The sequence below is a fragment of the Dermacentor albipictus genome, chromosome 9, assembly GCF_038994185.2.
Source record: "Dermacentor albipictus isolate Rhodes 1998 colony chromosome 9, USDA_Dalb.pri_finalv2, whole genome shotgun sequence".
Taxonomy (NCBI): Eukaryota; Metazoa; Arthropoda; class Arachnida; order Ixodida; family Ixodidae; genus Dermacentor; species Dermacentor albipictus.
In genome coordinates, this window is record NC_091829.1 from 61186687 (window position 1) to 61203487 (window position 16801).

A 16801-nucleotide genomic window follows, 5' to 3' on the forward strand; every position below is an offset into this window, starting at 1 on the left:
TGTGTATGTTTTCGATTTTTGCCCCCATCATCGCGCTGCTTCACGGTTCTCAAGATGAACCAACTCGTCCGAATCAAATTATTCGAGTACATTGTTCAACTTGGTCAGACGTCCTAAAATGTCCACTGATAATTTTCAACTTTTAAATTTATTTCTGCAGGCACATTTTCTTTCTCTTCCGGTGAAATAAAATGCTGGAGGCGTATGCCTTGCTTCGCCTCTTCTTGGACCAAATTTAATACTCGTAACATACAGAAAGAAACTGAGATACCAAAGTGCCGGTAAAATATAATAGGATTTCTTCACTTGAATCACGCCAAACGAGCAATGTGAAGAGTTTTTGGTTTAGTTGGAGATCTGACTCAGTAACAGCGGCACCAAACAGATAAGGAGAAATGGCATGCCTGACACGAAAAGAAAATCTCCTGTCGCACGCAGTCTTCATGCGTGTATCTTCTCTGTTCCATTCAATAATTGTGGCTATTCTCGAGCATACCTTACCTGCAGTCTAAAGGATGGAGTAGCGCAGTCTCCCTGAATTCATGAATTAATATACTCCAACAGCTCCTCAAAAAGCATCCCTACTAGTGGCACAAATTATTAGGAGCCCTAGTGCTGAATATATTCTTTCCGACGCCGACACTAAACCTTGAACTGCACAGTGGAACTACTTGATTCACAGTTCTGACTAACGCCTCTCGTCATTCTGCCTCTCTTACCTCGCCCACCTACTTAGACGCAAATAATTTTTTACACGGGTAAATGAGCGTCAGAACGTTCTAACGGATAATCTTCCAACCATCATCGCGATTTGTGCAGAAGTGTGCATTCGTGAGTAGCTGTATTGACGCATCAATTAGGCTGTCTATTGATTAAGCTGACGTAGTACCCGCTGGCCTTCAGCCGGGTGGCACACCGTGTTCAATTGGCCATAATATTGTTACGTAGGAAGACACCGACGAAAAGATATTTACAAGTATATTTACAAGGCAATACGCCGCAGTTGACCAAGAGGCAACAGCCCGCGCTAGCTTCCAATCGTCGTCTTCGTCTTCTTCCTGCGTGGCTCTTCGTCAGTGGGAATACGACCCCGTAGCAATATAATACATTTCAGAGCGTATTGTAACACAAATTGTTTGCACTTGGGTGCATCGTAGAGGATAGTTGCATTGTCGTTATTGCTGAATTAAGGTTGTGGTTTTGACAGAGTTTCCGAATGTTTCCTTAAACGTACATGACTTAATTGGAAAACGCTTTGGCCACCTCGACAAACTTCATTGCGAGTAGCAGCAATTGTGGTGCTTTAAGGAATTCGAGAACAGGAGACAAACATTCACGTGAACACTAAGGCTCGAGGTGGTTAACATTGGTAGATGAAATATTGTCGCTGAAGCACAAGTTTCATCACGGGGACGCAACTCGCAAGGGAGAGTCCCTTTGTAGAAACGTTTCCCTCCAGAATGCTACAGGCATGTGGCTCGTAGGAAATATACTGCGAGCTAAGAAATGAAAATGAGAAACGTCTTGTGCAAAAATAGACGTAGTTTGCTCCGAAAGATGAGGCTATTACATCTCAGCTATGATATTCGAACAACTAACAAATGTAAGGCTCGCAGAATTATAGACATTGTATATTCCAATAATGACTCGCTTAATAACTACACGCTTGAAGTATATATCTGGAAGAATTTCTAAGGGATCTATTCCAAATATGATACATTTCAGAGCGTTTTGTAACACATATATTGTTTGCAGTTGGGTGCATCGTAGAGGATCGTTGCAATGTTTTATTGCTGAATTAAGGTTGTAGTTTTGCCAGTAGAGTTTCTGAATGTTTCCTTAAAGGTACATGACTTAATTGGAAAACGATTTGGCCACCTCGACAAGCTCAGTCGTTGCCAGTAGCAGCAATTGCACGTACTCGACGCGCTTTCCGCACTTCCAAGTGTTTATATTCCTCTGACAACAGAGGCAGACACTGGGGCAAACAAAGCGTGATCAGCGAATCAGCAACAACGTCTGTATGATCAGACGAATCTATGTGCTTCAAGTATTCCCATAGTGGCTCAAATATTACAGCGCGCGAGTACTCTCACGTATATTGCATGAAACCTTATGTTTTTTCTTCTGTTTGTATCGAGTCGCTGTGTTGCAACCATGAGTAAACGCCAGTTCCGCCTGCCAAATGCTCAAAGACATCAGAGCTGCCCCTCCTCTTGAATAGTCGGAGGGTCCAGGCATAGTTGCACCGCGGCAAGCATTCCCTGCAGTGTACGAGTTGTTTTGCAATGAAACCGTTCTTTATGTGAGCTTACCTGGCGCCGTATTGTAAACTTGCTGATGCTTCCATCATGCCAGCGCAGCTTGTGCTGGGCAGTGTGTGATCGATGCTGCTGGTGGACCCCAGGGGCAGGCAAGTAGTGCTATGACTGCACGAGATATCTGTGTGGCATGAAAGTACATAACAGGTGCTTATTCGCAGCTGTTAAAGGCTAGTTCATAAGAATAGAACGTTTCATTTTTTATGGTCGTGGCAAGAAGCTTTTAGTGGTCGTGGAACCCTATTTCAGTGCTAGCGTACGCGGTGCATTTTTTTGTATGAAACTTTCTTGAATGCATGCAAGAACTTTGAGACGATGAGAGAGCGGAGCACTCTAAAGATTGTGCGATGTTGGCTTATTTGGAAGGCTATTACGCTCCACTTCAAACGGCGGACAGAACGTTGTGTTCCAAGCTAAAATGAACATGTTCCGTTCTTGAGCGCGCAACACTTGACAACATATTTCCTCAATAATCCAGTAGTAGGCGCATTAGATGCTTCATGAAGTTCCCGCTTTTTGTTTATCTGTTGGGAGCATCAGACATATACCGTGTAGATGAGGACATCGAAAAAGTGAGGGGACACGTTTTAGACGAGGTGCTATCAATTCTTCTTCAAAACTTGCCCAGAAATTGTTGACCTGCTATGATACATGCAGAATCCATTATGAAAGTAATGCGCGTAATGATATCATGACGCGACTATCCATGGCAGTGCTGCAAAACCGGGAAATGGGGCGAGGATTTCGCCCTGCCAACGAACATTTTCGGTATATGGGATATAGACCGAGGATCTGCAAACGCGCGACATCTGCGCAAAGCTTGTGCCGAAAGTGTAGTTGGAAGATCAGACAGAACTTCGAGTTTCGAGCTGTCAAGAATTATTCGATTGGATTCAAAATTAGTCGGTCTTTCTTAACTCTGTCGTAGCCGGAGACAAATAATGAATATTCCAGTACGACCCAGAATCAAAAGGCCAGAGCAGCGCGTGGCACAAAAAATTATCCCCCAGCCCCAATAAAGCGCGTATGAGGAAGTCTCGCATTGAAACGATGTTCATTGTCTTCTTTGACGCCCAAGGAATCATCCATCTCGAGTTTGTACCGCCGGGAAAAACTAAACTCAACCTTTCACTTGGAGGTGCTGAAGAGATTGAAACACCCCTTCGCGCGCGTGAGGGCTGACATCAAAGACAAGCAAGCTGCGTGTTTGCGTGTTTTAACTTGTGGCAAAAAAGATGTCGTTTAGCGAGCGCCAACGAGGCCAACAAGCAGTTCTGTTGGATCACAAAGGTACTCATATGTATACGGGAATTTAGGCTCACGGATAGCTCCACCGATGCCGACAGTGGACTTTCTTCGACGCATGGCCCTTAAGGCTGTAGCGTTAATATGCGAGACTACATTCTACCACTGTTGTGAAGTACTAGGTAAGGACAAGGAAAGCGCAGTTGAATTCATCATGCAGGTAAACACTTCTATAGACAATAAGCAGCCCCCCACCCCTCCAAAAAGAAAAAGTTCCTTCTGATGGCAAAGCTGTAGGAGCCTTGGTGCTGTTTCTTTAGGGACGTCGACACGACAGCAAATTGGGAATGCCTCCTACGCAGCTGAGACTAACACCCCTCGCATATCCAGAAACTCTCTCCTGGCGCTTGTTGCATTGGGCCTCTCTTTGCACCATCCTCTACCTGACCGCACATATTGATGGTTGCGATGTGGGCTTGTTGGTGCTGCATCTTCAAAGGGTGTACGGTAGCGCGATAAAAGAAGGGGACAAAAGAAGACACACAGGGACACATACAGCGCTGTGTGCGTCCCTGTGTGTCTTCTTCTGGCATGTATTGGTTTCGTGCCCCTCCTAATTCTACGTCAGGGATTCTTCACGGATAATCTGCGAACTGTCCTCAGCAGGAGTACAGGACTGTTCTGCTCGCGGGTAGCGTTATCGCCACCGCCATTAACCCTCAGATCATCTCAGCCGTGAGCCGAAATTGATGGGACAACAGCTACATTTCTTGTTTAGGAAACTGTGCAGAATGTAGAGCCCAGATTGACAGGTGCAGAGCCGTGCACGCTTGAGACAGCGGAGATGCTCTATAAATGTGTCGTATGCGACTACAGAGAGATTGCTCAGTCACCTGCAAGGTGAGACGTGGTATACCAGCGGCTGAAAAATCTTACCACACGTACCGTAGACTGTAGTTGCGCCACTAGCCTGGTAGTATTGCGCACTCCATGGCCCAGCGCCGGTGGCGTCAGGAATTCTAAAATGCAAGAAAGATATACACATGAACACGGTGGCCTGCAGTGCTAAACAAAGGTGGCTGAACATTGTAGCTGAAGCCAGCGTATCGACAAGTGGGCGGAACTCACGAGGATTTGTCCGCTTTCAAAGAAAGCCATTTGCTTGCAGAATCTTTCAGGCGCACAGACATGTTGGTTAGAGCAGATACACACGCACCCAGTGTATTATTTACTGCCTGTTGCTCTTTTGAAATATCTGCGCTAATCAGCAGGTGAACTTATTTCGCTGTTGTGTGGGTAACGGGCTATTAATTGTATACCTATGTTTGTTGCTGTTCACATGGCTAATGCAATTTTATTTTGCAGCTCATGTGGTTTATATTGCAGGTCTTGTCCCGTCATTCCATCTTGGCCGGTCTCTAGACTGGATTATGTCCTTAATAAGAACTTCAAGGGAAAATTATTAAAATATAAATAAAACGAATAAATAAATATAACGAATAATACGTTGGGAAAGTGAACTGGCCACAACAGCAGCAGTGGCGTTTTAAGAGAACCCTTGAAGGCTAAGGAACTAAGCTACTTATTATCTTCCGCATGAATTCAGTTGAAAATTTATTGCATTTGATTGACACAGTTGTCAGTTCGCACAAGTTGGTGAGTTCAAGCATAGCTGAGCCGGCATTCGGCATTCCGCATTGAGACGGCATTCCGTGCCGTCTCAATTAGTTCCTCTATTGAACTGAATCCTTACAGAAGTTTGGCTCACCTAGGGTCGTTTTCAGGAAAGGCCGATGCTGCCTCCGTGCCCGCATGCCTTGTACTGGCCACTCCATCGTTGCTGCCGCCGCTGCTCCTGCAGACAGGAAGTGTAAAACCGGTGCTTCGGGTTTCTGTGTTGCGTGTATACCCTGAAGTCAGAAGTGCTGGATCCACACTGTAACATTCCCTGCTAGGCACGCATGGGGAGCAGTAAGTTTTCGTAGGGTCTTGATGCTAATAAATCCTCACAGCACTGCTTCGGTCTGGAGTGCTTCTCTAAATGCAAGCAAGAAAACCCGGAAGGCACAACGTGACGATGCGAACAAGTCAAGTATGCGTATTGGGAGTTCATTGTTTTATTCCTTGGTCTCTGATGTCTAGACTAGAGCATGGCTGGTCTTACAAAGCCTCATCTTGGTTTGCTTGCTTTTGGTGTTTTGGTAAAGCATTATCTCCGCGATAGGCTACTAGGCGTCGACCATTGCTTTGGCTTGCCACACAGCAAGATGGAACATGCATGTATGTCCCAATGGCTGCATACTACTGTTGGCTGTTACTGAAGTTTAACGACGGAAAAACAGCATGGTTCTATTGTAATTTATTGGACTTGTATTGGCTGGTCATTTTCAGTTTCTCTCACTAAATGGGAAAGCTTTTCGGAAGATCATGGGCTGCGGCTTAGGCAGACGCGAACTTAAAGTAAACGTTCCATCTTTTGCCTTCCAAAGCACTCGCACAAGATCTGCCTTATAACATCTGTATTTACCTCGAAAGGCAGAGAAACGTTCATGAAAGAGAAAATTGTGATCCACTAGGCCAAGAAAAACTTGTCCTCATCCAAAATGCTGTTAAAAAACAATTTTTTGTAAAGAGGAAAGCTTTCGTTCTCAGAAACCGGCATAGTTTTTTCCCCGTAGATCTGTGGTATAGGCGGGTGCAGGACAATTCTTCCTTGAAGAAATTCTGCTTCGGTCGGACAACTGGTCACGTCCAGGACGGTTCCAGGATTGCCTCCGGTTTTTACATCCTTTTTTATCTGCAGAAGAAATTGTCTCAATACCACGCACAGCACGAACTCACGTAACCTGGCCACCTGGCAGTGTTTGCAGTTGCGCGAAACCTTATGTGTTGGCGTAAATCGACTGGTTGAGTGTGTGACGAAAGCGGCAAGACTACCACATAAAAGCCGATCGTATGGTAGCAACCGCATGAATACTGCAACAATTTGACACAAATTTCTACGAGGGAGTTATTGGGTTCTGCTGAGGCACTCAATGGGCGTTACCGAGTCGGACCCATACTGTGACGGAATCTCCGCTAAATAACAGCGTTATGCAATTATGCACAGTTGTCTTCGTCCACGTCTGCCGTTTCTACATTCCATCCAATTATTACAGCTATTTTGTATGATTTTTTTCCATCAACAACGAGATCCGCAGCCGAATTCAACTCATCATGCAATTATGCACTTTAATAAAGAGCTCCAAAAACAAGCATTGCTACTAAAGCAAGGCTTTAGGAGCGTTACCGCTGATTCCATTCATGTAGACCGACTGATCGAGTCGTGTACAAAGGAAAAGGCGACAGGACATGGGTAAAAACAGCATTCAAGCTTGAAGAATACCGCGAAAGTTCTTGCCTTGATGTGATAGATTCAAGCTTGAATGGATAGTCCACTATTCTCTAAGAGCCTGGCTATCCGATGCATATATTTACATACGTGTGTAGCTGAAACTTCTAAGAATGCATTTACAGTTAGCAGTGCTTAACAACTCATCATAAAAAATGGCTGCGATGCTCTGCAAGCCTTCGTTAACTGTCACACTGATTAAAATAGGTCACAGAATGCCCAGATGTTGAAAAAGAATAAAATAAATTATAGTGTTTTACGTGCCAAAACCACTTCATGATTATGATGAACGCCGTAATGAAGGGCTTCAGCTACTTTTAACGTGCACCTAAATCTAAGTACATGGGTGTTTTCGCATTTCGCCCCCACTGAAATGCGGCCGCCGTGGACGGGATTGGATACCGCGACCTCGGGCTAAGCAGCCCAACACCACAACCAGTGAGCAACCACGGCGGGTCAATGCGCAAATGTGAGGCTGGTGTTACCGGCATCTGAGAAGATGGGCAAGACGGGCAGAATTACAAGTGCACAAGGCAGTGTCATTAGACAATGCAACAGCAGCAATCTTGCCCCACTGCGTTAAATATAATGACTACATATTTTCCATAATATTTATAAGATGAGGCGTGTTTTCCGTAATGAAGCCACAGAGCTGTCTTAAAGGTCCCCTCACTAGGTTTGGCTATCGTAAACACACAAGCGCGGTTCGTAAATCAAGTGGTGACTACCACGTCCCCAAAGTATAAACGGCTGCGTGACAGGACGAAGTTGCACTTTGCAACAGTAGGCCACGTGTCCTTCTGGAAGGTGTCGCGCTTTGGGAGAGCCGGTCATGGACACGAATAAATACATCTGTGCAATGGTAACTGCTTGCAACGGCACCGACCACTGTACGGGAATTTGGTTCATCATCCTATGACGGAATGCGCACAAACAGATGTGCCGTGCGACAAAAACGTATCAAAATAAAAAGGGGGTGGGGCTCGACACGTTCACATGACGTAGGGCCTTTTCTCCTGTAGGGGAGATGGCAAGCAACGAACGCTGCTTGAGGACGCCATTCGAGGCAGAGGGGCAGAGTGTGCGTAGAAACTGACACTCGCCGGCATATGGCACCGTTGCAAGACTGCTTGACGTCATCTAACCTCTCCCATAACCAATGCACTTGAAAAATTGTATTAGAAAAACGCTCCTTTGACGGCGCCTTGGCAATTCCCACTGTATAAATGAAATTTTAATTTAATTTAATAAAACTTGCGGTTGCCTTGTTACGCATTGCAAAGAGTAGGCAGGCGCTGTGCCTCTTCCGGAGGCAGTTGCCAGCCTGCCCCTCGCTTTCCCTTTCCTAATACCTGTGTATATGTGTATATGTGTTCAAAACAAATAATAATAATAAATTATTACACAGACCCAATTTCAACACGAAATCCAAGACAAATCGAGAAGCGTCGATTTACATTACGAATGAATTTGCTGCCTTCAAAATAAATTCATTTGAAACTTCAGTTTCAAATGAATTCAGATGTAGACTATGCGTAGTATTGTCTCTTTAAGCAATCAATTCATCCGCATGAATTTCACGCTGACTGCATAAACTGCAACCGACATGGAGACGCTAGTAAGGTCTCCGTATGACCAATAAATGCACCGCCGTCATGATCGATTGAAATGCTGCCTCCTCTGTGGGTTGTTAACCATCTTCGCGAGTGGTATCGATGGTTAAAGACCATGCCGTACATACCATTGTCGTCATTAGCATCGGTCCGGCTGTGCAACACCTTCCACACATCATTTATGCATTGATCAGAAATCCTAGAATCAGGCATAGGTATTGGCCTTTGACTCTGTGCTTCCAGGTGGAGCAGAAGACATCTGAAGAACATTTTTGGAAAATAGAATTTGGAACAAAGAAACTGCTCTTTCGTTAATGAAGGTAATACCTGTAAGGAGTCGTTTTATCAAAATAACCACTTGCTGGCTGGCATATGGTGAAGGACACACTAATAAATTACGCAATTCCTTAAATCCCGACGTCAAGCAAGAAATATGTGAGAGTAACAAGTGACGGTAGAACCAGGATAAGAAAATGCCAAGTTGCAAGTTTACGAGATAATTATGTACTGCCATTCCCTCCGAGGCGCTCATTTTAGACTACGGGCGTGTAGCTCTATGACGTCATGCGAATAAAATGGAAAGTGCTAGGGGTACACATTATGACGCTTTAGGTAAGGCAAGGTTAAGTTAAGGTTAGCTGGGCCACGTCAGCTTATCTATGGTACAGAGGCCGCGACAGTCGGCCGAATCGGTCGCCTAACCAAGTCCGCATAAGCTCTGCTAGGCTGCGACCATGCTTCTTAATGTTTGTGGTTGGCAACTCTTCTCGCCATTTCAAGATTACGTTCGCACACTCTGTCAACGCGGCTGTTCGTAGTTGCGCTAAAATGACGTGGGCATCGCGGCACCCAGGTGATACTTTCCGATTGGTGCGAACATGCCGTAAAAATAAACACAGCGTTCATTTCAAAGCTGTATGGCGTTTTCCTTCAATCGCACATTTTGTATTCCCTGAAGAACACGCAACACTAAAAATTTCGAAGGAAATGTACTTATATCGTCACACATTTTTTCCCTTTTCAGCAAATCGTGCGATTTCTGTGCTATTTCGTCAGCCTCCTGAAGTATGCTCACTCGACCGCCAAAGGAAGTGTGACGTATAGGTCTATTTATTTATATCCTTGTGGTTCACATTTCTGAAGCCTGATCTTGCTATGACAGCGTCTTAGAAGGATCTGGGAAATAAAGTTAGCCACCTGGGTTTCTCTAATGGTCACGTAGATGAAAGTGTAAGTGCGCTCTTGCATTTCACAATCACAGGTGAAAGACCATCGCACCTGGAACATTACCGGTGTTGTCGAGCTAAACAGCGTAACATCCCAGACAATGGGCTACTGATACAAGTGTGCGATGCGGTGATCCAACGCAATCTCAATATATACGTATACACCGTGTTATTAAAATTTTCCTCCTGTGGCGGCACTTCTTTTTACCATGACCATAAACAGCCGCAGCTACGCTGCTTTTAAGTTGTCCTCGAAAACACCCCCTTCGGTGTGGGAACAAGTGTATAGCTTTTAAAGTCGGTATTCCGGGTTGTTTCTTCGGCTGACAATACTTAACGAACATTTCAGAAGCGGGAATACTCACGTAGTGTAATCGTCGGAAGTTCCTGAAGCACCCTCGCCGCCTTCACGGCTTGTACCCGGGGTTGCATCATCGATGTTGGTAAACGTGGGAGGCGCGTGTCCACCTTTTCGTTCTTCAGTCATGGCTGATGCTGACGCTCCGGAGTACTAGCGTCTTTCTGAGACAGAACGTTGCTTTATAATCGCGCGTGCGCACTTTGTGCCAAGGATGAAAGGGAACCAATAAGACGTTGGGCATCTGGGCAACTCGAATGAAACGGTAAAGTCCATCTGGAAAAAACAGACAGAGTGCGCCACTATGTCGACGCTAAAGTGCTAATATTCGAGCACTTGAAGAGGCGTCGTAGTGACCTGTGCTGTACGGACACCGAAGCATAAAAATGGTGCAATAAGTAAAGCCCTCGCCCATCCATAAACCGTAGACACAAACATGTGTTTAATGTTGGTTCTTTTGTTCAGAAGTTCTAAGGCTTCCCCGGGAGATGTTGGCAATGGTGGCGCTGTTAGTGAACACATAGAATGAACAGAACCCGACTCGATGTTTATACGAGGGCGAATCAGCAAGTCTTTTCCTCTATTTTTTAGCGAAATTGCGGCTGTAGATGCGAAGTCAACATATCCATTCCCAACGGTAAACCATTTTTGACCGGCCCAATCCTAATCTGCCGGTAGCTCCGTGGCACCGCGCTTCTGTCGGCTGGTGAAGATGGCAGTTGTGCTTCACACGTCCACGGAGTGCGACGAACAAAGTGTGATTGGTGGTCTATGAGGCAAAGAGGGAACACCCATAGAAATCCACGAGGAAATGCAGCTCACGTATGTGGGAAGGTATCTCGCTTTGAGAAGTGTGAGGTGGCTGATTTGTGAGTTCGCAAAAGGGCAGTGAAGGCTTGCTTGAAAATAAGCGTTCGGGGAGGCCACGTGCGTCCCTTTCTGACCACCGAGGCGTCTGAAATATAGTGCTGCGATGAGACAAATGTCGGAACTACATGGAAAAATAGTGTAAGGTACGTACAATACTATGTATACTTGTAGTTACCTTATGTACCTTATTTTAGGTAATAAAAGTAGGGGCAAGGAGTTTTGATTATCCGTCATACACACATATTCGTTTCCGCACCTTGTCATCTGAAACCAGGAGCGACTTGTTGCAGGTCTCTCGAAGGGGTGTTGCAGTGAGGGTAGCATGGTCGTGTGGTGGCGATGTTGCTGCGTCCTTTCTCTCGTTTCTTAGCAAATCTGCATGTTTTTCATCCAGTTTATTTTTTGTACCACCGTTGATGGTTCAGTGCATCAAGGTCGCCGCCATACACTACTGGTCTATGGACCAAACCATCTTTCTCGTTGAAGGATGCCAGCTTCCTTTGCGCAAAGTTCCTGCCTTCTGCTCAAAGACCAACCCAGAGAAGCACCACTTTTTCTGCGCTATTAGCCTATCGGCAGCTTCTTGAATGATCGGTTAGAGCAGTGAATAATGTGCTACGACCCGGCGTGTTGAGGGGTGTCTGCACCCCGAAACAATGTGTGCATAGCCATTTCCGGTTTCCGTGAACGAAATCGGGACTCCGGCATTACTCTACAGGCATTCCACGCCCAGATAAACTGCTCAGCAACACATGTAAAAATGTGTGACATGTATTTTGTGCAAGACTTCCTTGTGAAGACGTGCAAGTATGTCACTGATGTTGAGATGGTTAAGATGACTCCTAAAGCTCCCGCATTAAAGCCTGCCGCAGTTTCGTGTTAATTTCTTAACGTCTGAGGTAGTTGTCGCAAAAGTGCATTAGACGGCTATCACAAATAGGAAGGGCTGCTACTTTCTCTCCTTTACAGCTCTTTACCTATACCAAATGATTAAGGAGCACTGCACGCAACTCGTAAGCCAGAGTTAGGGGATACAAATCCCTATGCGGCCAAAAACCGGCCCATTTAGCTAATGCGTAAACATATCCCCTCACCTGATTCTGGGCTGATTGCGTGTGTGTGTCTAGAAGTGGGGCGTTATAGAAATCCGTGGCCGTACTTTCGAGGCGTATATTGTCCCACTGTACATTCTGTAAGGGTAGAAGCCTTTCTTTAACGAGTTAGTTGGCATTTGATGAACGTATGTCGCAATTAGGAGGCCCGTGATGTGCGGTTGGTGTGTTTCAATTTGAGGTTTATTTTGTTTCTTAGCGCTGCTGTTGCTGTCTTTTACACCACGTCGGGAGGGGGTTCAGAGTGCGCATATGCATGGAAGGAGCGTGGTAGACAGCAAAGGCGAAGCGAGGAACTTGTTTACTTCCGCCTGTTTTTAATGCAATGCGCGTTGTTGTGCTCTGATCTCTCATATGAATTGAATTATGGGGTTTTACGTGCCAAAACCACTTTCTGATTATGAGGCACGCCATAGTGGAGGACTCCGCAAATTTCGACCACCTGGGGTTCTTTAACGTGCACCTAAATCTAAGCATACGGGTGTTTTCGCATTTCGCCGCTATCGGAATGCGGCCGCCGTGGTCGAGATAATCACTCTTATCTACGTGCAGTTTAAAGCAGCAATAGGGTTGACAGAATAAACAGCTGAAACTAGGCAATGTTGGTTTCTGTACCTTCTTACCCCGTGCAGCTCAGTTTTCCTGCCAACTCAAGGACTGTTTCCGCCAAGGAGCTGGGGTTGTCAAGCGCACAGATAGTGCTCGAGGTGGCGGTGAAACATCACGGATTCACTTAACCCTTGAAAGACCTCCTCTAGACATCCGCTCTTGACTGAACATTTTCTTGCACGTGGGCATATTGTTAACATTTCCGTTAGCTATGGTGTGTAGCTATCCAAGTGACGATTGACGAAGTGACGTATGAGTGACGTCAGTGCTTTCTGTTAGCACAGGCTCGCTCCTGCTCACTTCAGTGTGCTTTGGTTTGTGTATCGGGCCTTCACGCAATGCTAAAGAACTGTTTCTTGCCAAAATATCTCACCCCAAAAATATTTTCGAGGCAACCGAGTTCGAGGAACATGAGCGTAAGCACCCCGAGGCCGCCGCCAGTTGGCATGTGGCTCAGACACCACAGACCCATGTTGCACTTCTGGAATGAAAATTAATAAACAATAATTAATAAATGGACCGAACGTGCAAGCGACGTTACTTCAATATACTAGAATATTTCATCTACAACAACCACCGTACAGTTCCCGCTGCACACGTGACCAGCTGGCACCACGTTGGAGCGGTCACCGTTTTCACTCCGGAAAGTAATATGGGTTGTGGCTGCCAGAATTTCATTTTTCTTGTAAGAAAAGCCCTGCCGTCAATTTGGGTCATGATCCGCGAGGCACTGCATCAAGAATTGCAAAAATCCTGCTCAAGGAATGGTCGTTTCCCACGTGTCTGCATCACCGCATTATTCTATGAGACAATCATTATCTCTCCATATCATCAGAGCGACAATCATGAATGGAATTGCACAATCTTGACGTCAGAATCATGCAGACAGCACCACATTTCTGAGCGGTATGTTGTGGTACAAGTTTAATGCATGAGAGACGCAGCAGCCGCAGAAAAAAGAAATTGAAAATAAGCGCATGGCCTTTTGCCAACAAGACAAGGAAGTTCTTTCAGCAACTACATCTGATAGAGCATTGAAGTTCACTACACGCGGGAATTCTGCAGATTACCCTCAAGAAGTGAATCAACGCGTACATTTAGCGAGCATTCTTCAATGCGGTCATTCGTCGAAGAATCGAACGATTGCCTTCGTAAATGCCCTCTTCGCGGATATGGCTTTCGAAGTTCACTCTGAGGAGGAGTCTGCTCGGGTCATATCGCAAGGTGCTCTGTATTGACATTGATTCATCGTAAGAAAGCTGAAACGACAAAATACACCGGTGGCTAACGTTGTCCTCCAGTAAACTTCGTGGTTTCTGCCTGAAGGACGCCTTTCACCTCCTTGTCAAATGAGGGGCCTTTTCAGGAAGTGCTTACCTTTCAGACGAAGCATTCGTTCTCTGATGTATATAAAGGCAAATTAAGTTTTCTTTTTCTTTTCAGTTGTGTGTGTCTGAGATATGGGCGCTTTATTTAGATTCATGCTTTGGCGATACATTTACGGTTTGAAAATCTAAGCATAAGCCCACCTAACAGCTGTAATTGCAAAGGTGTAGTTTGCGCCCCGCACACGCCTACGCGTCGATGGCCATAAAAGTTATCTTCGCAAACTTTTTTTTTGTTGGTGTTGGATAATCTTGATCGAAAGCAGTCTACAATGTTGTACCTACTCGCGGTTAATGATAAATACAGGAAAAGAAAATTATGTCCAAGCAGTACAGGTGTGGGCATAGTGTAAAAACATATGTGTAGAGGGTGAAGTGTAAAACTCCAATGACGGGTGTAAGTGCTGATTTTTTTTTTCTTTTTCGGTTCATCCGTGAGCTTGTGGCGTAATGGAAATGGGCCTACGCATGCGTTAGAAGCGACGTGAAGCCCGCACCTATTCGGTAACACAGCAGCAGCCTCAACCAGCAACAGAGCCCGGGATGGTGCGCCAAAAAGGTTCAGTTTAAAAGCAAAAAGACCATAATTGCAATGGCTCACCCGGAACTGTCTTTCGATGTGGTTTAGGCTTCGTGATTGTCCAGTGGGCCTGTGATTGTAGTTATGCTACTGCTCCTAGACGTGTGAGACGCATTTTTCCCGTTTCTGTGTTTAGCCACGTCCTACGCTACGAATGAAGAACACAGGCCAGACCGCGGACACTGAAGTCAGGTTGCTTTCCTTGGGAGTGATGACGCCAGAATCGTAAATTATGTTTCACACTCAGCACTAGTAAAGTGAGCTGATACAGAAAACGATGAAATACGCAAATAAGCTTTGACATCTTGATCGGCGAATGCATGAAGGATCAAAACTGGCTAGTCCGGCTGGCCGACGACGCCCCCAAGACCCAAGCTGAGGCAGTGAGGTTCCTCTTGGGCTAGCCTCCCCCCCCCCCCTTTTCATGACTCAAGCAAGGACCTTGAATAAAGGTTTCTTTCTCTCTATCACCATGATTACATTGCAGGCTGCCCGAATGATTGATTAGAAGCCTTAGTTATTAGTGCACAAGTAAGCCATTTGAAAACGCGCCGAAATGAGCGTGCCGGACACAACACTAGTGTCCTTCGAAGATTAGAGAAGCTGTAATATATCTGAAGGAAAAGATAAAGCTGGTTAAATTTCCGGCATAGAGCTACACACATGCTCGAAGTGTTCACCAAGGGTACATGCACGGTCTTCTAGGTTCCCTCCTCAGACATTCAGCAGGGTCTACGGATGAGTTTCCTGCTATTGTGAGCTTGATAAACCATGCCAGACTTGTATCTCTTGTGTGCAGGACCTTTTGCCAGAGAGAAACAGCGCCAGCTTGTTCTCCAGCTTCACTTGCTTCGGCCTGCACTTTGACTTACCTCCTCTAATTCGATAAAGTTTTACGTGTTTGGGTATCGACGAAAAGTGCTCCATGCTTTGAGTAATTTTTTTTCGTGCCTTTTCGTACTCCTCATTCCCTCACTATTGCATGCATTGTCATTTGCTCGCACAATGAACTGTTTTACTACGTCAGTAGTAAAATGCTGGGGTATGCCAATGTGTCATGTATGACAAGTTCGCTTATCAAATAAAAAATTAGGCATGTTGACTGTTTAAAATACGACCAATTGACCCAAGCTGGCTTCAATATTGTAACATGCAGAGAAAAAGGGTGTTGTTGCATTAGAGTAGACGCTACTGTGAATTGGTCATTGCCGAACAAGATTTTATAACGTTCCTTTGCAAGTAGGGAAGAAGTCCATTAGAACCTAGCGCTGAATCAATAGAAGAATCTGAATTGTGCGATACTTTGCAATAGGTGGTCTCTTCTCTATTTATTAGCCACTCACCGGAGGTTAGGAGACCTTGCTGTGTGCGCCTACCTATCGCCTCGCACCGAGAGTCTCCCTACAAAGTGTCAAGCATTCAACTGCCCAGCCATAACATCCTATTTTCATTATTACACATTTAAATCGAAGCTAAAGAGAAAGAATTGTAGCCAATCCATTATTTAGAATTACTTGTATGGACGCTGTCATGAGGGGCGTTTTAAATTGTAGATGATAAGACACAGACTTGTCTGCACAATTAGTGCGACACCACCCAATGAGGTAATGCCATCGTCAACGTGTTTTCAGGAGATGGCCTATCAACGGAAGAAGTTTGATTTGGTGTTTAAATGCTTCTCCTGGGCTCAAAAATATGTTAGGCCTATGTTCAAATAATAATTTGCTAAGGTCATGAAGGTTGCGAATTAGTCATCTCGCATTGCATTATATTGCCCGAAACGCCATGATAGTACTAATAAAAGGAAAGTGTTCCAAGCGCCAGGGTAGATATGAAGTTTGTGTTCCCTTGTCTTGGTCTTTACCCATTTTTTTTTAGCCGCGATCAAGTGAACTATGCCAGTTCTTAGGAACCAGCGGCTCGAAAGGGGTGTCCCTTTCTGTTTGGGAGGCGCTGGATGCCCGCGCTTGCGGGCTGTTTCTGTTTGTTTCGGGCGCCGCCTTGTGATGGGAGGCGCCGTAGCCCGACGGTGCTGGAGTCACCCAGCTCTCTCGTAGAGTAGGCGAAGATGATTTAACCATTGCCGCCAAT

The 16801-nt window shown here is 45.4% G+C and overlaps 1 protein-coding gene and 1 long non-coding RNA gene across 15 annotated transcripts in view; one reads left to right on the top strand and one right to left on the bottom strand.

Moving 5' to 3' along the window:
- The window catches only part of LOC135919788 (uncharacterized), a 379293-nt gene that overhangs the window by 132325 nt on the left and 230167 nt on the right, over positions 1-16801 (top strand). The window lies entirely within an intron of this gene.
- LOC135919774 (zinc finger protein ZFP2-like) overlaps positions 1-16801 on the bottom strand; it is a 150261-nt gene that overhangs the window by 10221 nt on the left and 123239 nt on the right. For 4 of the 13 annotated variants that reach the window (XM_070526041.1, XM_070526039.1, XM_070526037.1 and 1 more), the window contains 3 exons: positions 5335-5421; positions 4503-4585; positions 2316-2442 (listed from right to left, as the gene is read on the bottom strand). In XM_070526041.1, coding sequence (XP_070382142.1) covers positions 2316-2442; positions 4503-4585; positions 5335-5421 — 297 coding nt within the window. Of the gene's footprint in view, positions 1-2315; positions 2443-4502; positions 4586-5334; positions 5422-5475; positions 5604-8698; positions 8830-8897; positions 9077-10161; positions 10419-16801 lie in introns of those variants that run through there. The other 9 variants (XM_070526045.1, XM_070526046.1, XM_070526044.1 and 6 more) reach the window with 9 other exon arrangements.